At 35.7% G+C, this 22,120-nt stretch overlaps 1 protein-coding gene across 2 annotated transcripts in view; it reads left to right on the top strand.

The window, feature by feature from the left end:
* Window positions 1-22,120, top strand: part of LUZP2 (leucine zipper protein 2) — a 182,012-nt gene that overhangs the window by 73,291 nt on the left and 86,601 nt on the right. For both annotated transcript variants that reach the window (XM_085300808.1, XM_085300807.1), the window contains exons 2-5: window positions 7,796-7,913; window positions 9,253-9,323; window positions 12,385-12,466; window positions 21,511-21,573. In XM_085300808.1, coding sequence (XP_085156934.1) covers window positions 7,796-7,913; window positions 9,253-9,323; window positions 12,385-12,466; window positions 21,511-21,573 — 334 coding nt within the window. The remainder of the gene's footprint in view (window positions 1-7,795; window positions 7,914-9,252; window positions 9,324-12,384; window positions 12,467-21,510; window positions 21,574-22,120) is intronic.

The following is a 22,120-nucleotide window of genomic DNA, read 5'->3' as shown; positions in this document are numbered from 1 at the left end:
GGAGTCAAGCTGCTCCTCCTTGTTCTCTTGATCACAGTGACTCTGAGCAATTCAGCAATATCAGGGTTTAATTTCTAATAACAAAGAACCTGCTTAGGTACTTGTGGTGCTGGGTGGCAGCTGATCAAGAATTTAGGATYTTGGAAGTAAATGAAGTGAACGGTCTTGGAAATGAATGACTTTTTTAAGATGTTAATTTGGAAAATGTAAATCTCGTATACTAGGAGAGTACAGGATATGGTCTGGTACTGCAATAAATCTAAGCATTAGATTTTTTTAAAAGTGCCAGGAGACAAAGTAGATATCTCATCACCAAGACAAGTCACATTCATAGGTATTACTCATACTCTCATACTGCATTATTTGCCCTCCCTCAGCCAGAACAAATGTCAAGTGTACTTCAGCGAATACCCAGCTAGATCTAAATGAAATATRTACTGCTGGGTGATGCCACAGTGCATGTTTTTGGCATGAATATAGGACCTCGGTTTGAATTTAAAAAGAGTRTTTCCTGTGATGTCTCTGTACCTAGAAAAGCATTGCCGGTAGGTTTACAGGATTCATTTTTGTTTGTGTGTGTTTGTATTGTGTGTGTGTATGTATATATACATGTATATAAAACAAGAGTATCCATAATTGTCATTATGGACTGTCATTTCTCATCTTGTTGCCTCAGGGTTATTTCCCTGCATTTTTAAAAAAGCAAGTGCTGCAATTTCTATTTCTGAAACAGTTATCTGCTTATGGCTGATCAGTGAACTTTTTTTCATGAAGGGTAGTTATTAAGTAGTGGAACAGATGCTCACAAGATACACATTGACACTTTTGTCAAGTAAAGTAGAATTATTTAAATTTTATATGAATTGAGATAGCAGCTTAGGTAGAAGGAGAGTTTTCCTAGGTATGTCATTTTGTTGATAGGTGCATTTTTATTAACAACAGAATTAGATGTAAAAATCCAAAGATAATAATGAGATTAAATTATGTAGCTAGCTGAGACAGCAAGATTAACCTGRCTGTATTGTAAGAGACAGTGGAAGGCATTCAGTGCCTTTCCAAAATTAAAAACTTTGCTGGTTATCTAAGGAGACTAATGTAAGTGCATTTAAGAGTAATAACATTGAGGTCATAGTTAAAAGCTTCTTTATATGTGCAGTAGAAAACCAAACCAAAGGTGTTTTTATATGTATAAATTATGAAGAATATCAGAACTGAAAAGGGTAATGTTACCTCTCAGAAGGCAAATTGTTCTAGTATGAATGGATTTCCTATTAAAGACTAAAATCTGTAGATTAAATGTGAGAAGTCAACTCTGTGCMGAGGACACGTCCATRTTTACAYAGTCTATATTTGAATAGTTGTAAAGACTAATTCAATAATGTTGTTTTCACAAGATTTAGTAGCTTCCTTTCCACATTACAGCTGTGTAAATCCAACAAGGATTCATCCCTCCAGGTTAAGTGCCTACAGAAAGGTAGCACAAAGAAGAAAAAAGGCTCTACTCACCTGCCTGTGCTTTTAGGAGAAGTTAAGTTTTCTGTGGGGTCAGTTACAAGGTTTTGAGCGTTCTGGCCTCGACCGTAAACTCTTTGCTTTTCTGGCTTGTGTGCTTTTAAGTGGATCAATACAGGCTTTGTTTCTCTGGGTTGTTATTTTCAATCTCACATTACACATGAGGATTCAACCTGTTGTTTCATCTCCTGGAGGCTGAGTATCTAAGCAAAACTGCAAGCTTTCAGAAGTCTCCTTTTGCTCACTGAAGGGAGTTGACAGTTGCATGTTTCCCCTCATGAGTGATTGATCGTAAGTGACCAAATATCTATCAAAAAGCCACTAGATATTTTTGGTTTATTTATGGTGATTGCATTAAAAAAAAAACAGTAAAAAGAAGTAAATTCAAAGGGCCTGGCAAAGGGTTCTCTATCTCCTAGCAGTGCCGAAACCAAACTAATGCAACAGCACTGCTGTCGTTTCAAGGGCTATTAAAGTTAGAGTAGTTAGGACTCTTCCGTCTACCAAGCAGTCATGACCTGGTATGGGTATTTAAGTATTGCTTTCTACTTGAACTATTAATAAACCAGGACTGGAACRTGTGACTGTGCATTATTCTCAGTAGGTAAGAGTGAAATAATCTGACCAAATACGTTGACCCACAAATAACAAAAACTTTTCCTCGGTTCCCCCTGAATCCCAAAATGTTTCATGTTCACATTTCAAAAAATGCTTGTGTTGGGAAAAGACAGAAGAGCAATGGTAGGATGTTCTTCTGTTGTTGTCAGTGATTTCCATCTCAGGTTTGCTTATTCTGCAATTTTAAAGATCCTTGTCTTCAGCTTCCAGGTATGGTGAATTAAAATTGAGATTAATCTTTCTCTCACTTCAGTATAAGCCACGTTCATATGTACGCATTTGCAACCATGAGTGATTGCTTTAGAAGCACCCGGGAAATCGTATACTTTGCACGTGTATGCAGTGATTTTAGTTTTTTTTTTTTTTTTTTTTTAAAGAAAAGCCAAATCCATGACAGCCTTCTCAGAATACTTACTGGGTAAAAAGTTTCTTCAAGTTTACAGTAAGTTGCCTTAAATTATAAATTGCCAGTAAAGCAGGAAAGTAAAGCTAAACAAAACAAAAAAAGCCTCTTAAGTTTATGGAATGTAACTGGCCGCAGATTTCTTCGTTGACATTTGCTGAAAGAAGCATCCGTCCGAGTTTATAGTCTTAGACTGAATTTCTAATGCTCTGTGGATTATACTCAAATTTTCTCTTTTGTTTTAAGTTTCCTTTGCAGTCAGGGACATTTATGTAACATAAATAAATAATTGAAGTGTTTATAAAAGTTGTATTTCAAAGACAGGCTTTGTAAACCTAGAGGGAAAACAAAATCAATTTTCTTTTGTCCTGAAATAGTACATATTACTCAATGAGAAACAGACTCAGTGCTGATTTTGAAGACTAAAAGCTTAATTTACAAAATTTAAGAAAACAACACTCAGAGGTGGAGTGATCTCTAGGGGAACAAATTGTTCTAGTTACTAGGCATTTGTGTCCACTGCATCCTGAAAATTAGAAGCTGTTGAAATTTGTACTGTATCTATTCAGCCAAGTCAGTAAAAATAATAGAAGAGTCAGAAGAGCTGACTGAGTTTAAAACTTTGAGAGAAAAACATTCAATGAAAGAAATGATGCTGCAATTTACACTGACACTATGTCAATATACTGATGGTAGAAATGAAACAACTTGCAATTAGAGTATTATTGAAGACCTTCACATGCAGAATATTACCAAGTTGTTCTGTTTCATCAATATACATTTTGCATCCAAATTTTTTCTTCAAATTTGTCCTTTTTTCGGTTAATTTCACTTTAACAATTCTCAATCTATGTATTATGCATTAAATAGGAAAATAAATGCAATAAGACTTGGTGCAATAAGACTGGAAGAGATAGCTTCATCTAATTTTTAAAAGGGGTATTCACTTGCTAAAATGATGAATATTCACTGTAATCCCCGGTGGATATGCTGATAATGAAAATTCATTTTGCAGAACAATGTAACCAGGTATTCAGAGGTCAGATTTAATCTGTGTATAACTACATAGTGGAGTTCCTAGGAATGGATTTAATTTACTCTGCACTTGTATAGTTATACCTCAAAACAAATGAAGTACYCTGTTTTTCACACTTGAATTTATCAGAAAGTCGCTGCTTTTCGTGGTGTTATGATAAGGTACAGTGGGATGCTTCAGTTAGYTGGCTTCCTCCAGACTGCTCCCCCTAGTACAGGACTGACGTTGTAGTTTAACTTAAAGAAATTGTTCGGTTGTCTATTTATTATATTGCATATATGTATGTGAAGCCTTCGGAAGAGTGCTAATCTAATGCCTAGGAGACTGAATTTTGGTTATTGAGAATTCAAAAGGGAAGAATAAGAAAAAACAACTGAGCAGGGATCTTTGCTTAAACCCAGTCGTGAAAGTCCTGCTAATATTACAGAATATAAAAGACAAAGTATATTCAGTCTTGTAGAAGAATACGGGGGTCCTTGAATCAATGAGTAATCTAAGTGATTCATGATCAGATACGTGTATTTATAACTACATCTTTTTTTTTCTTTCTTTTTTTAATTGAGCTGAACTTGGCTTGTTTAAAAACCCTTTTCTCAATAGAAATTGAGGTCACCAAAATGGGCTGATCTGAGGTTTTGCTGGCCAGCTGGTTTCGAACTATATGGGCACTATTCTTTGGCACCATACTAAGAGTCAAAACTTCATATTAGAGGTAATCTTGTCCAGAATTAAAACCTGTGAGAGAATATAATAACTAATAGCTCTGATAATTGTTTTGCGTCTTCGTTCTTATTTCTTTTCTTTTTCCTCTCCCTTTAATGATTCTGACATATAGTTGTTTCTCTCTTTGGCTTCTCCTGGTTGTTTGTGTGGAAATATGATACGACAGTCTCAAGCCAGCTAGCTGTCCTGCTTCGTTGCACTCCTGCCATTTCTGTAATCTAGCTGAGCAGGTAGAAAGTGCTAAATACTTAAATTTTCTCTAATCCTACTCAGAACTAGGTCATACCAAATTTCATCTTTCCTTGAACTGACGTCTTCTGATTTAGCCTCTACTTAATGCCAGAGTCTGTCCCACAGATGCATTTCTGTCACAACAGTGGTATGAACTTATTAGAAATTCTGGTTATGTCCACGCTAGTCTTAGTGCTCTGTGTTCCCTATCAAGTTTTGGGTTGAGCTCAAAAAGTGACAGTCAGCCTTCGTGTTCTTTCGAAAGTGCACTTTGGAAGCTTCAGGAAGCTGGATGGCCTTTACTGCTTGTTTGTTATACCTCACCCATCTTTTCCTAATTTTAAGAGCCRGGAATTATACTCGGCAAGGGATTATACTCATCCTAGACTTTTTGAACCACTGACCCTCACCTCCTGTCCGCTATGCCAAAATCCATTTCCATAACTAAAAATATATTTCAGAGGAATTCTAATCATGATTTCAAATAAAAAAAAAAAAGGCAGCTATGCCAGTAAGTCTTGAACAGCTGTGTGCCCCTTTCAAAAAAGAGGATTTAGTTTGTTCTGTGGCTCACTGTGGCAAGCTGGTTGTTGGTTTTTTTTGTGTCTCCCCCTCCACCTAATATTTCAGATTATATATTTTGAAGGAAATTTATGTGTATTGTAGCATATTTAAGTAAAAAATTAGGTTAGAGGATCCTAGTTCGTGCAAATTGGTAAATATCAGAATTTACAAGACAATAGCATGAAACTTGTGCTAATGAATGCCCATGGGAGAGTTTAATTGGCTACTTGGGACAGATGGCCTTTAAATGTTCAAACAAGCCATAAAAACTCATGAGGATACTTTAAAGTGATTACTTAAGACAGTGTTGCCAGTTGCAGGTAATTTTTTTTTTTCCATGCAAGATTTCACTTTAAACAAAAGCGTGACATTTCAATGGCAAAGGAGACCATAAAAGCTTCATATACTTTCTGTGATGTTAAAGAGGAATGCAAGTAATGACTCTCTGCCTGAAACTAACTGCCCACTTTATCAGGAGAAAATTCCTCCTTGACCTCTGTGCATCAGCAAATTAARATGAGAGTACTCTCTGCAACTTTTCATGTTGATTGCACCTAATCTTCTTGCTGCTACTGAGATTAGTCAGCTCCTAAAGTGGCATATACCTTGTTAAAAATTACACATAGCTGAAGTGTTAACAAAAACCGTAGGTGCTTCTTCCTAAAACTTAATGCAGAGGATTTTCTTTTCATTGTGTATAAGAACTAGAATGCTAATATGTAGCAAGTATTCTAGCTCTGGCAAGATTTATTTCTTTCATTCCATTTTAAAGAAAAATATGAACTAAAATCTTGGATCTGCGTGATGCTAAGTTATGGAAGGTTTGAATTTTTGGCATGCTGTTTTTCCTGTAAGCCCATGATGAGTTTGACTGCATGACCCGTATTTGAGATTTTTCTGATAACATCATTTATTCCTATTGAGGATAACCAGGTTATTTACAAGTGCAGTTTAGTTACTACTAGGCATTTGTAATGTGTCTTCACATTATCTCCTCATATTAATTTTACCCATTGTCTTTATATAGTCATCTCTTAGTCTCACTCCAAGATCTGTATTTTCTTTTACTCTTGGTGGATGAACATAATACAAACAATCTGAAACCACAGTTTCTTGAAATAAATGAAGGACATGCATAAGTTTAGAAAAAAATCAAAATATATCAAGAGAATAAAATAATTTGCTGAGACATGAATTTTTACATACCAGCTACAGTTTAGTTAGAAAGATTATAATTTCTTTCCTACTATCTGAGGAAAATTTAACATTTTTCTGGTATTGAAGAAAGAAAAATCAATATCTCCTGTTTTCCTCTTCAACTATCCCCTAAAAGGGAGCTTCTACTGAAAAATGAAATAGTTAATCCAGAAACTGAAGACCTTCATTGACAATGCTGGGTGCAATGTTATAGACGGAAACAGTTTTTTATTTTTGCAGCAGCAAGTGAAAATTGGAGATATTTTGCTTTTCATTAGAGATGCATCAGTTGCATCTGTAACACGTTGGTAAACTAAGCTGAAGATAATTAGGAAAAGCACATAGTTTAGTTTYAGCATTACAGTCTTACGTTGATTGAAGAGACATTTCACTCACTGTCATCTCTGCTAGATACGCAAAATATCATTTGATATCAAACAAATAATTTCTTCATATATCTGTCATCTGAGCTGTTTATTGCTAAAATAGATCTGAATGATATTAAATAGCATTAAGTTTAATGACTTCAGTGACTGTCTTTGCTAAAGGGTGTATTCAAAGTCTGTTAAGGGAATTGCAGATTCCTGCTTAACTTCAAGATCTTAGATGCGATAATAAAATAATACTGATATGCTACAGAATTGAGAACCTTTTCCCCCCTTTCTAGAAAGAGAGTTACTGGAAGGAGGATTAAAAAAATGGATTTAAACTGCAGTTGTACCAGGAACGGATGTCTCAGTTCCTTGATCAATCTTCTTCAAAACAAAAGTTTTTAAATGAAAAAATGTGTTGTTTTAGAATTACCTGAAATGCTTGCTTTTTGCCTGAAATGGCATATATGAGTTGGGTCAGCATTTCATTCAACCAAAAACAATATTAATTGGATTGATTTTGTTCTGGATTTTACAGAACCTTTGAAAAATGTAGTTATCTTCCCAATAAAAATTGCCATTTTGAGAAGGGTAGACAGACTATTTTGACTTATCACCTAAGTATATCGTAACAAGATTCGATTCCTCTTAGCATATCCATCAGTTTTCGTTTATCCTGCAAGGAGGTCCAGGTGGGGGAAAATTGTGGAATGGAATACATTTTACAAAGTTCAGATAGCTTTGAATCATCCTTTTCTCAAATTGCTGGCTGTCACAGAACTTCATACTTCTAAACGTTCACTCAGTTTCTTGTATGGAATGTCTTTCAAAATAAGAAAAATCTCATACTATTATACATTATTCAACTCATGTTAAATGCATCCTTTTTGCTTCATCACAGACAATATACTGCTGCCAGCGTTTCAGGCTGATGGTTTGTATACTCAGGTGCAGCACATCATTTGGCTATATAACATACCAATTTATCAATATTAGGAGAAAGTAAATTATTATGTAAGCGAACAGGGGACCTTCCCACACACCCAGTGTTGGAATTGATTAAATTTGGATGAACTAAGGCTGTTTTAAAATGTATTGAAGAATGTTGTGAGGATCTCATATTTTCGTTTTCTGTGTTAGACAGGGCTATGAAGAACTGGAAAGACAACTGAAAGAAGTCTTTAAGGAAAGGAGCAATATTCTCCGTCAGCTGTCGAAGACTTCTAAAGAACTTGAGGGAATTAAAGTAAACCTCCAGGTTAGGTTATGTCTTGGTTTCTGTGACAGAGGATCGTTTAYCTTGGTTTGTTTGTATTGATATCTGTTTACTGTGAAAAGTGAATGGCATGAATAATTATTATTTTATTGATCTTGTACTGAACATAAAACTGATATTTTTTAGGAAAAAGTAATCCAAATATGTTGGACCCTTTGTCCGCCCACTCAAAAACTGAAGCAAATATGATACTAGAATATAGTAGGGCAAAAGAAAGAAAAGAATATATTGTCTTAGTGGAACTTCTGCACGTTTACTCCGGCAGCCTTTAACAGAAAGAGATGCTTGGATACATCTTTGCTGACGAGCTGCGTACGCTCGGCTGGGTTGGCTGCTCCCTTTACTAAGCTGATGTGCTKTCTGTGCTGAGTGATTGGACTTACTGCAGGGTGTTTAGTTCACAAGCTTAGCTGACAAATTCTGCTAGATGAGCCTGTAGCTAGACAGGTAGCGCTGAAAGCACCTATGCACTTAATTTAGGAGGTTGTAGGTGTCATTGGCAGGCTGAACTTAATGGCAATACTTGGATTAACTCTGCAGTGAAATCAGCTCCTCAAAGGGAGAAGCATCCTGCTCTGAATTTGTAGTTCTGAAATCTCTAGATGCTCCCTTCAGGGCATGCCTGCCTTTGGATGTAGTTTGTTGGCCTAATATTAATATTCACTGATTATCATTTGAGATTTCTGTGTCTCTGTATTTTATTTCATTTTAAAGGACAATATTTTCCTGACATTGCGTTTTTATCTCCATGTTCGTGTAAACCAGTTCGGACAAAAAGAGAGATGCTGTTCTGTATGTTAAATATTCACAGGAGTATTTTTCTGGTGCCAATTTATTTGAACTGTGGCCTGTTGAACATTTTTCCTCTCTCTCTTTTTTTTTTTTTTTTTTTTTTTTTTTTTTTTTTTTTTTTTTTTTTTTTTTTTTTTTTTTTTTTTTTTTTTTAGTTATGCTAGAATGGCAGAATAGGATTTCTTGTGCAGCAAAAGCAAAGCTATTCTATCAGAGATTAGGCAAAGGGCTCTACTATTATCTTCTCTATACATACATCTGTCATATACTTCTAATGCTTTTAGCCATTTATGTTTCTAAATCTCCTTATTGTATTTGATCAAATCTCTTTTAATATTTGAGACAAAACAGCTGTGTGCAGTTAGCAGTGCTGAATTATGGTAAAAGTCAGGCTATTCCTTTTTTTCTCGCAAACAGTAATGTGTGTAATTCACTGAGAGCCTTTTATGAAAGAGGCTCCAATTAATCATTTTGCAGATGAATAACATTAGAGATCTCTCTGGTAATACATTTTCTACTTTGATATCAGTCTTTGAAAGATGATGAAGCATCGGCCAAGAGTGATGTGCAGAAACTTCTGGAACTGGGCCAAAAGCAAAGGTAAGGGCCAACTTCCACCCTCTTCTCTCAGGTTCTAGACCAAAAACTGTGAGACCATGAACTTCCTTTAGCTTAAGATGTAAGCACCAGTGTACTCCAGCGTCTGCTTACCATAACAGTAAAATAAGGGCGAGGGGGAGGCTATTTCGGAAAGATTTTCAAACAAACGGCATATAAGCTGATAAAGGACACACTTGACTTCTTAGACATACGTGAATAGCATTAGGAAGAGATGTTAGAATACAACAGTGAGATATTTGCCAATGAGAGGGATTTTGAAACTCTCGGGAATGTTCAGACATGAATTTTCATTTATTCAAATGAACAAAATCAGAAGCCTTCAACAATGACTAGTGAGTGATAATCCCCAATTTATGAGTTTACCTTCGAGTGTCCCAATCTCTGGAGTTAGAAGTAGTGTTACATATGTATTAAACCTTTTTAATTAGATATTCACACATGTAGATGCTCAAAATAGCATGCAAACGTAGGAATATCCCTACTGGATATCTGTGAGGAGTGGAATGAGGAGGAGGGAGGTGTATTCCCTTCAATTTTTTCATTGAGCACTTAATAAAAGAGTGACTTTACATGGCTGGGAATGCAAGCCTAGTCCTTAGTTGCTAGCTATCATAATCTAACTATCATTATTCAACAGAAGATGACCTAGTTCTCTTAATTCTTAGAATTCAGACTGATAAATCACTGTATCAGTACAATTTTAACAACAAGCAAACATAACTAACAGAGATCACTTTCTCTGAAATAATATGATGTGATGAATACATCCATATCTCACATCTTTCTCTAGAGAAAAAAAAAATATTAAAAACTTAATAAGGAACAGTGTGTATTTCTTTCTTTACTAGCAATGTGATACCATGTTTAATAGAAGCTCTGCCGTACATGTGAAATTGCATTGCTATAGAGAAGGCTTACAATCAAATAACCTTCAATTCTTCAATACTAAACAGATTAGAGCCATAATGCAATACCCATGGAAGTATCTCATTTTCACTTCAGTGGAGATGGATCAGATACCTAAGGGGCTTTCAGATTTTCTAGACAAATGTATTGAATAATGAAAGCAAGACTTCATCTGATACTCTATTTAAACATATACATGTTAGATAGCTTGTATGCGACTGAAGGTACACACTTTGGCGCCATAGCTGCCCTTATCATGAGCTTCATCTTTCATACATGACATGATTCTGGTTATGTGCAGCTTCTGTGAAATAAAGACATTAGTTGATTCAAAGCATTAATGGACTATTGAGTAAATTTTTAATTGGACTTTGTCAGTCGCAGATGTGAAATTTGTGTTCTCTAAAAGGAAATGTGTATTTCTTGGCCACACACGTTAGCCACAAGTATTCTTCCTAATCTCCTGCTCAAATCACCCCTCAAAATCTCTCAAGGTCTGTCCAAAACATAGCTGTTGACTTCTGCTTCTAAAGGACTCAGCTATGGAGTGTACTTCAGAACTGCATTTTCCAGAGATAAACCCACAATCAGTGCAATATGCATTATGCTTCTGAACAGTCCTCAGAAAAAGAAAAGGATTTTTCTTTGTAYACCAATAAATACCTTAGAACTGATGTAGGTACCTGCCTACTTTTAACAGGATTTTAGTTGCATAGAGGTATGGAGGTCCGGGGTAAGAAATTGCTGTTGACAGTGTGCCAATGATCTCCCCTCCTAGAATTTAACTAATGAAGGATCACAGTTTATCTGCCAAAAGCCTCATCTGCAGTAAGAGAGCAAGAGTGCACTTATTGTTATGTTTAAGTCTGTTGTAATTGGACCAAAATACAGAATATATTTGGAATGTTTTGCATTATTAATCTTATGTTTTACTTATTTTGGACAAATGTGAGCTGTGAGCGCTACTTTGATTATTCCTTACGATTGACAATACAGTAAAGTTTAGGGTGACAGAACCTCAGCTCATGGTAAATTGATGTAGCTCTGCCAGCTTCAGATTAGATTTTTTTTGAAGTCCTTTTTCTGTGAATTCTTCAGTACTTCCCAAGTTGCAATTAAACTTGGTCACAGCACTTACTGTGATGTTTCAAATTCTATTATTTCAGTGCACCCATCAGCATTTTGAACTGATCACATCTGTTTATACAGTATGTGAGTTGTACTGTGCTAATGATGCGTTGGTTTCATGCTGCTCAATCACTATTTCAACTAAATCTGTTCTGTAATGGTCTTCCTGAAGTTACTAAAAGCAATAGAGATACAAGCTAGAAAGATGATCCAGAAGCTCACGAAGTTTTCTTTTGGTATGAACCASATGCTTTTCACTTAAATTTTCATCAGGCTAAATTATCACCTGTGTGTAAGCCAAGTTCATTCTTGTTTCTGAAGGTTTATGCATGCAAGCAACAGCCCTGACAAAGCTCTGGAGCGTTTCTGAGATATGTCAATCTTGTATTTCACCACAGCCATAAGGCCATGTGCTGTGGGCAGAATGACATGACCAATGGAGGATCTCAGTCTACCATAGTTATCAGTAGAGAAATTCCGACTYCATCAGTGATGTGAATTTTTTTGACCCAAAGCCCAGACAAAACAATATCTTTTTGTTTCTTCCCCAGTCACATGCTAGACTATTCTGATGAGGTTTRTGTTGTCTGTTTCTAGAAAGAGCCAAGTGACAGTTTAATTTTATCTTTTTTATGATTTTTTTTTATATATATAGTGTAAACTGTTTCTCATTGATAGTAGTGTGGTCCCTGCTCAGTGCGTGTTCGGCATCCTACTTTSTTCACTTTTATTATGCCTGTCCTTTTAGCTAGAAATTATACACTGGCAGATGTTTTGCACAGCAGGATTCTCAGTAGATGTAAAAAGTAGCCAATTTCCATTACAGATAACTTTTGTCTTGTGTTAGCACTGGAGTTCATGAAGTCATTATGATTTTATTAGCAGGACAAATAGACACAGCACATCTGGCACTGAATAGTTTAAAGCACCTTTTCTTGACGCTAAAGAGTTATTTCTTAATGGACACTTGTAATGAAGTTTGTGTTCTGTGTTTTTAACAAAATAGGGAAGAAATGAAATCTCTCCAGGAGGCCTTTCAAAAGCAGCTTAATGAGGCAGCTGAGAAAGCAGAAAAGCAGCAGGCTACCGTGAGTGATTCCTTGTCCCTCCTTCATTATTCTTGTTTATTTCTCCTCTCTTTTGTTTTTATTTTTTTAATCCTCATGCCTTGAGAATTTTCCATTATCTCAAATATCTTGGTATGGAAAAAAGCTTTGATTTCAAGTATGCATCAGTTCTCTACAAGCTTCAGAAGAAAGAAGTTGAAGAAAGTTTGGATGCTTAAAAGTACTAAGATACTCATCTTCACTAGCTTCTATGGGATTTAGGTATATGCTGTCTTGGAGATATGAGCCTGTCGTTGTCCTGAAGAGGTAACAAGACCTTCTTGTCTCATTCACACCAATGCACACTGTCATACCTCCACTGACCTTTTCTGAAATCACTGATGATTTTCAGCAAGAAAAGAAACAGGTACCAAAGAGTCTAGTTTTGACTGCAATAGATCTAACTATTAATATAGGAAGATACTAAGTTGCATTAAGATTTCATGCTTTAAAGAAGTTCTGTTTCTGGATAAAATATACAATTGGTTGGATTTTTCTGTACTACTATTATGCTGTGGGGCATAAATAGCCTGATTTTGCTACAGCAGAAAAAAAAAACAAAAAACACTATGTTTTCTGCTTGATGCTTAGATGTAAATAGGAAAATTTTCCTGTGGTAGTTGGTAGTACTCTAATAACAGGAACATCATGCACATAGGTTGACTAGATGACCTTCAGAGGTACCTTCAAACTTCAACTGTTTTGTGATTCTGATTCTGTAGACTTGAAAACAAGCTGCCAGGAAGTTTCATAATTCTATTTTTAGTTTCATCTTGGATAATCACTGTTTTATTTAGTAATGTTTTACTCTTTTTCAGTCTCTCAAAATGAGGGTGCTCCCAAGAAAGAGATTTAAAATTACAAAATTTAGCAAATATTTACCAGTGCTTTGATGTGATTTGAATATGATATTGTGTCCTTGGTGACATGAGTTTGTTATTTTTATTATTAATTTAATTATTACTTTAGGAAATAAAGATATTCCCACTGAAGTTAATGGACATACTTCAGTGTGTTCAGTAAGAATAGAGACCTTGTGTCCAGTTCAGCCACTGAACTGTGCAGTAGTCTTGTTAAGTCTAAAATAATACCAGGTTTTTAAAGTATCAGACCTTGGGTTCTTAGTGCCTGAATCAGTAGGTCAGGCAATGGCTAGAAGGCACTGCTAGTGCCTTCAGGTCCATATATAAAGGTAACCCAAGATAGAGCTGGAAATGGATGGTTGTGGAATCGCGCGCCAGCATGGGGTCGGAATGCAGTGAGGACCTCCCGAGATTCCGGGTGGCAGAGCTCCTCTCAGCCCCTCCGTTTGAACATTGGCATTACAAATGTTAAGCTTGAATTTTAATATGCTGTTGGATTATCGTTTATATGGGTCATGCTGTATTTTGGTTAAATATATATATATATATATATGTGTGTTTAACATGCTACCTCCCATCTGGAAACAAAGTAGCTTTCAAACTGAAGAATTGAAAGAAAACTGCAGGGGAGAAAGGGAATACATACAATTTTTRAAATCACTTTTTTCTTTGTTGCTTAGAAGCCAGAAGCATAAAGATACCATTTTACCTATTCTTTTTCTTCTACAATATACATTTACTGGATTGTTAGTATTTTTATTTTTCTTCTCTATAGAGAAAAAAATTGTTTTGGTAGTAAACTATAYGCTTTATTGAACTTCAAAAGTTTAAAATATTTTTTAGATATTCTGGATATTCAGGCCACTATATACCCTGAAAAAAACTGCACATTTATAAAGATGGTTTTGCACTGAGGCAAGCTATATTGTCCTGAAATAAGAGTAAATGAGAACTTAGTCCTCTCTGCTAAGAACTCCAAACATGCTGACCCAGTTATCTTTTTTGAGGGGCACTGATAAATTCCCAATAGCTTTGACAGAGCAGCRAGTAGCAGTCCTACAAATTAAAGGTGAAAAACATGTTTTGTTATTTAATCTCTGTGTTAGCTTTGAACGGTTCTTCAAGACTTTTCAGCTGTGGGCTGAATGCACCTGAGATGCAGGGAATGGACAATTGTTTTAGTAATATAACACTCTGTATTTTTAGCTTCTACAGCAGCACTTTCCATATAAAATCAACCTAGACAATAAACACTGGGAAGAATACCAGATTTGTTCTGCAAAAGTCAAATAAAATCTATTCTTAACTCTCATGCAAAAATATGCAGTGCAAATAACTCAAGTGGAGATGTTTTTTCTGTTAAAAACAGAATTCGACTGGAAGTGTTGTCAGGCGGAAAAAACTTGAACTCTTCAGCTCTATTTTAAAACTTGCCAATAACAGAATATTAAATTTGCCAGTGATTTTTTAGGAAAGCTGAACTGCGTCCATGGTTTGTGACTTTCTTTTCTTTCTTTCTTTCCTTTTTTCTTTTTTTTTCCGCCTCAGGGTAAAATGTACATAATAATACTTAGCAACTTAGCAATACAGTGAGACTGAATGAATATTCAAAAAATGCTTCAGGATGCTCAGATGAAAGCTGCAATAGAAATGGAAATAAATATTATTTCTGGCACACAGTGTTACTTTACACCTGTTTTCTCCGTGTGTTTTGCATATTTTTGAAAGCAAAATGAATGTTATGGAAGAAGGTCTAGGTACTTTGAGAAAAGTCTAGTTTGATGCTTGGAGCTTGAATTTAATTCTGATTTAATGAACTGTAAGTCTTGTTTCTGATCAAACATAAGCACATTTTATACTACCAGATTTGATGAAGTAAATCTTGATTTACGCCAATGTAAATAAGAATAGAATTACATTTCTCAAGACCCTATGCATTAAAAAATGGAGTAAAAAGAAGTATGCTTTTTCTGTTCATGCCAAGGAGGCATAATACAATGCTTACTGTATTTTAATTGGTAAATTAATGCTGTATATTTTCAATGGGGAACTCCTGCCTGAAGCTGGTGACTGGCTATATTATGTAAATGTAATATATGTTAGAATTTAAAAGTATTTTAAATCAAATTACGTGAGAAGTAACCTTGAAAGAATTTGAGGACTCTGACCAAAACCAAAAGAACAGAGGAGACTGGACAGCTGAAAGCAGGCTAGCCACAGCAATGCTCTTCCAATTTTTGTAGAACATACGTCAAGATTCTTCACTATTAGCATAGTACAGGTGGTTCATCAGAAAGAGACAATAAAGCATAGCACAAGTGTCATCAAAGTTACTGTGCATGTTTAAGTTTGTACTTTTTTATTATTATTATTCCTTTAACGTTAGAGATGCTGAGAACATTAGGACAGGTAAGGAGCTGCCATTTGGAGGATGGGCTGAAGCCTCTGCAGGGAGCAGCACATTCTCTCAGAGAACAGCCCAGTGAAGCTGCTGCAGGTAGTAACAACTTTTTGAGGAGAAAAGCAACAGTTCAGGCCTGAGGAGCCAGAGTGAGGCCTAAAGACGTTGCTGTCCTCGAAGGTACTAACCGTGCTGAGGCCCTTGTCTAGAATGAGCTCTCCCATTCTGGGTCCTTCAGCTTGTAAATATGCAGCACCGATATGCAGTCCACGGTGAGACGTGTCTTTCAYGTTCAGGCGGAATTTCCTGTGCTTCAGTTTTTGCCCGTTGCCTCTTGTCCTGTCACATGGGACAACTGAAAAGAGTTTGTCCCCGTCCCCTTGACAYCCTCCCTAAAGATGGTTTAAGCTTTCGAGTAGTCCAGTGTTGTAAAGTCCAAGGTCAAATATAGTCTGCCTAAAGCTTTGGGTTTTGAGGGAGCTTCTCTAGTCTTCAGACTGGCTCATATTAGAACTATGAGAGACATGGAGCTACTGGAGAGAGTCCAGTGTAGGGCTACGAAGACGATCCGAGGGCTGGAGCACCTGCCCTATGAGGAACGGCTGCGAGAGCTGGGCCTCTTCAGCCTGGGGAAGAGAAGACTGAGGGGGGATCTTATCAATATGTACAAGTACCTGAAGGGAGGGTGTCAAGGGGACAGGGACACACTCTTTTCAGTTGTCCCATGTGACAGGACAAGAGGCAATGGGCACAAATTGAAGCACAGGAAGTTCCACCTGACTGTGAGGGGGAAATTCTTCCCTGTGAGAGTGACGGAGCACTGGACCAGGTTGCCCAGAGAGGCTGTGGAGTCTCCTTCTGTGGAGATCTTCAAGGCCCACCTGGATGCAACCCTGTCTAACATGCTCTAGGTGACCCTGCTTGAGCAGGGGGTTTGGACTAGATGATCTCCAGAGGTCTCTTCCAACCTTACTGATTCTGTGATTCTATGGATTAGTTGTATACCAAAAACCATATCTTAAATAGAGTATGTTAAAGCCAGAAGTACCCCACTGGGTCTTGGTATACAATATGTGTATAAAATGTTTATGAGAGAGTAGGATATAATTCTGGTTTCTGTTGTCCTCTTTAACAGTCAGTAGAAGTTGGCACATCTTGTTGGTTCACTGCTCTTTTATCTGTATATAATACCAGAATAAATACATAAATAGATTATAATGGGTTGTTAGGTAGTGAATTATTCTATTAATAAACAGTCAAGCTACCATTTTGTAATATATGTCTCTATTTAAATGTGATGTGGAACAGTTTCTTCCAAAAACAGGATTAGGTAATTTTCACATTTGTTAACAAAGAGGCAGAGTACAAGTGACACATTTAGGTCACTTTCAAGTGATTCTGCTGGTGAATTTGTATAAATGGCTTTGTAGTGATTCTGTATCTCTGGATTAGGTTGGCAGGCTTTTCAGAGCTTTTCAGAGAAGGGCTCTTCAGCTGACTGTGCTTTATAGTAACTGCTTTTATCTTAGCAAATACAGTTATTTTTTAGCAAGTCACCTTGAGCTTAGTAGGTTGCTTCTCACTGGCTTCAATCATGTTGTATAAAAAGAGCTGGACTACTCCAGATGAGGGATAAAGACAGCGAAACACAGAAATATTTAAAAATAGTCAAGCTAAGACAAAGCTTAGTCTGCATTTTCTATTTTGCCCCTGTTGCTATTTTGTATCATTCTAACAATTTCTAAAAACACATAGTGATGAGATTGTTTATCTATACAATTATAGGAYAGTCTGTTGAGGAAAAGGAGAAAATATGTCTTTGTAAATCCTTTTTCCCAGTTGCTCAGTGTTCATTATGAAAATTTAGAATTAGGTAACACATTATGCATGGCTCGTAAAGATAAATCTGTAGTAATACAAGTGAAGGAAGAAAGAAATAAGTTTTTAAAGATAAAAAACTGCTCATCTCCCTTGAGATGCTAAAGCATCCAAGATTTCTTTTAGTTTTATTGCCTCTCTAGTTGGAATAAATGAATTAATTTCTAAACTGTTCTTGAGGGAAAAACATAGACTGGATTTGAATCCATACCATACTAGCTGAAACAGCTTAGAGAGTGGATAAAATTTTTAAAAAATCTGATTGGCTGCATAACATCTTCACTTCTGGAGGACAGTTTCTGGTTCAGTCATTTGGAAGGAATCCAGGTTGTGCRCTCTGTGACCACTGTGCCAGAAACCCAAAACAGGTAAAGTGGGAATGAGTAAGAGAGTTGCTTTAACTGCATGCTCCCGTTGTAGACCAAAATACTGATGTAAATTCATCTCTTGAAAATTTGAAACTTTGAAAACTACAAACAAGTTTATACTGGTATTATAAAATGAACAGATATCAGCAGAAGATGAAGTCTGAGGAGCAGTGGAAAAAATAGGCCACTATCTCTGTATCAGCTATAGTCTGTTCCTTCTTTACATAGAGATAAGAAAGAATCTCCAGTAGTCTAACCTGTTTCTGACCATTCTTTGGATATTTCTGTTAAAATACTTCTATGGAATCTAGGAGRAGAGTGGAAATTTTCCTAGAAATTGCAAGAACAACATGGTCATTTTGAAAACAGTATATTTTTTACAATCCTCTGAACAATCCCAGTAGACAACAAATACATCTAACTTTACTTTCAGAGGTGTTTAATGCTTTGCAGAACTGACTTTTTTTTTAAAGAATATTTTCTGTAATTTTCCATAACAGGTTGACCACTTCTCCCTAGCTATTAGAACTTTCATTTGCTGAATGTCATTTCCTCCATGGCCAAAATTCTGATCCTGTCCAATGGAAATTTTCACACTGATATCACTGTGTCCGGGATTTAATTATAAGTGTGAGAGGTCTGGATTTGTTTATCTTTTTAACTTTAGGTAAGCTTTTATTTTCTAATAAGAAAAACATCACAATGTAAGACTTTAAGCCTTTTTTTTTTTTTTTTTTTTTTTTTTTGCATTGCTATAGAGTATGTGTTTATACACTAACTTGAACGTAAGACTGCACAAATACTATTGAGTACGTTAGGATAGTCAGATACTGCCATAAGAGTTAACAGCATTGGTGAAGACTGCATTTCTGTCCCATCTTTACTGCTCGTGTCTTAGTTCAAAGTAAGATATAACAAGACAGAAGCAAGCAAATAAGCATGTATAGCTGAGCTTTGTCTTTTATATTGGTATTCTTCCATTCTTTATCTGTAGTCAATAACTAACATTGTCTGACTTTTAGAATTAGATCATTGCCATCTGCTAGAGCATTTTGTGTTTCAATGGGGGAAAATTTAATTTGAACGTTTCAAGGTCGCAAACTGCTGTGAGTAAAGGCCGCTGGGTAAAAGCTGTTGCTTTTAATAAATGTAATGAGCTCTGAAACACATAAAGCTCTGAATATCTTGAATGTCTGTCTCCAGGAGACAGAAGCAATGTCCTTGCTTGGTATGGCAAAGTTCAGTCTTAGAACACCATTACATTTTCATTATGTTTCTTCATAATTACAGCTAGATATTAATTAAAGGCAAACAACATTTGAAAACAACTGAATGTCAAACAAGCAAAGAGTAGGAAGATGGTAAAGATGCAGAAAGTTTCTTAATTTCAATTTTTTCCATTTCTTTGCCTTTAATTTAGAGCTGGACTTAAATGTCCACTCGCGTGTTATCTTGTCAGGATTTGGAGACTGAAAATAAGGTTTCCATACCTCTCCTTGGAAATGGATCATACATTGCTGTTATTTGCTCCAGAACAGTAAATTTGAACTTCAGATTCTGCAGCAAAGATGTGGTCCATCATAGCAGCTTTTCTCTGGAACTGACTAAAAGCATCAGGCAAATGGTTGATACAGACTCATCTGCCTTAGAGCACAAAATTACAGAGATATAGATGCATTTAAATGGATAGATAGGTTACTTCTACATTAGCTCCAGTGGCCAAGCTATATAAATTCCTCTTATGTAGCCCTTTATAGCTATACTTTATGACTAAGTGGCTCTTCAGCTGTTAGAGGTTAAGTAGAATAACTTTAAAGTTATTGCTATAGAAGCAAAAAAGTCTGACTTTTTAATTAATACTGGTAAAAAAAAAATTAAAAAAGACAAAGAATTGTTTTATATTTTTCRTTATTCAGGAAAGCTAAAACCATAAGTTTGCACTATGTAAGATGTCTATGTCAGTGATATCAGATGCAGGCATAAGTGAGTAGTAATTAACATAAATTACTGGTTTAACTCTCATAAATTAGCAGTTAAATGAGCAGTACTGTGGTTTGTCATAAATATTTCTCCCTTAGAAGATCTAAGCTGATACAGGTTATACTTAGAGAGCACACAGAGAACAATAGCCATATCAAATCTTTTAAATTATTTCATGTATATTCAGATTTAGAAGTGATACACTTTGAAGGAGTAATAATAGTCGTCTTGAGAGGATTAAGAAAAGGAATGGTCTTTAACAGAGGTTAGTGTATTATTTTCTGACAGTATTTAATAATAGCTAGCAAATCTTTTAAACACAAAGCGCACTATCTGAATAGTGATTTTCTTATTCTCAGTTTGGTTTTGATTTTATACTTTGTGAATTTTATTTACTGTTGTGGAAGAAGTTTGTGTTTCTTATGCAATATATATAGACTAAATCTTACTATGTGTGGATATGATCTCTGGGCAAGAGCGGAATAGCTTCATGCTCTGTTAAAACACTATCCTCAGCAATAGTTGGGGGTGACTGGTATTTCCATAACTGAACCAYGTAGACAAAAGTTTGGAGCAGCGTTGGCAAAAGAAGTTCCGTTTCTGCCTGYGGGCGAGCCTTAGTCTCACGGCCGCCTACCAGCTTTCCTCTCACGTGGTAACAGTGTTCACTGGCTTCTCGTTGGATCGTGGTAAGCGTGATGCTCAGTGTGGTCACTGTTTTTAAACTACCGACGTCTCTTTCTTGTGCTCTCCCTTACTAATACAACTGTCTATGTACAGTTATGGAAAACKTTACAGTTATTTACAAGTTAAAGGTCTAAATATCATGCAGCTCAAAAATTACTGTGATCACCATGGTATGATGGCTGTGCTTATAGTTGTGTGCTCATTCAAGCAGAGTTGCATAAACAATCTTCTAAATTATGTATGTTTGATAAACTAAGAGTAAAATTGGTATTTTTCAAGATGAATCATTGAAATAAATAATCTGGCCTAAGGACCAGATACAAACACTTTCACATGTATTGCACTTTATTCCACAGGTGAGTCTGATGGGAATCAGGGATTTATCTCATTAGGACCAATAATAGCATGACATTCAAATCAGACAACAGCTTTGATAGATGTTGTGTTTTAGAAGATAAAAATTTTGTAAGATCAGTTAATGTCTTTGTAAAAATCCTTAATTCTCTGAAGATCACTTCAGGCTTCATTGTGAAGAACAAACACTGTATTTACTGGTACAAAAGTAAAATGAGATTTTTCAGCTACGGTGATATTTTCATGCCTTGATTAGCAAATTTCTAGAAAACATCATATTATTTGTTTACAGGTTACTTGGCAAATGCCAGACTGTGACCTATAGCAATTTGGTATACAACTTGTAGTTTACTAAGATTTATGGTTAGGGCCAGATGTAAATACTTTTCACACTACTTTTCAAAACTGTAAATATGATAAGAAAACACTGATGCTTAAAGTGATGTGCAGRTTCCTTTTAAAAGCTTACATTCAACTTTTCTTTAAACTTTATAGATTAACTTTTTGAAGACTGAAATGGAAAGGAAGAGCAAAATGATCCGTGATCTCCAAAATGAGGTAAGAGGAATAKTTGATTGTCAGTAATACATATCAGAAGTCAACCTCAGAAAGTTTTAATTTTTGAACAATACTGAATAGACTTTTTTCCTCTAATATTTAGCYGAAAAAGAACTGAAGCGTAGACTTTTTTTCCACAATTTGTATTAGAATTGTGAAACGATGAAAGTTTTAAGATTTACTGAGGTCTGCCTCTTTAGAATATCAAGCAATAAGTGTTATTGCAGTGGAAAAATTCATTTTCATTATAGCATCRTGATATTTTAGAATGTAGAACTAAATCATTAAACACAAATATATTAAATAGGCTATTCAAATAAATTAGAATGATTTAAATCTAATTTTCCACTGTAGTCTTTTAATTCATACCATATCTATGTCTGTTCYTATACTGAGGATGAAAAACAGTAGACAATTAATTATCTGATTCCTCCACGCAGAAATGAAAAAGTATTTCTGACTTGAGGTATTCGATCTACAGAAGCATGATATGAGTATTTTACTTAGCTACTCAGCTAAGGGGTACTACTTTAGCTTTATTCTATTA

The sequence above is a fragment of the Rhea americana genome, unplaced genomic scaffold, assembly GCF_003343005.1.
Source record: "Rhea americana isolate MKP2758 unplaced genomic scaffold, rheAme1 scaffold_17, whole genome shotgun sequence".
Classification (NCBI taxonomy): domain Eukaryota; kingdom Metazoa; phylum Chordata; class Aves; order Rheiformes; family Rheidae; genus Rhea; species Rhea americana.
Note: the sequence above shows the minus strand (reverse complement) of the source record. Positions and strands in the feature narration are given on the sequence as shown.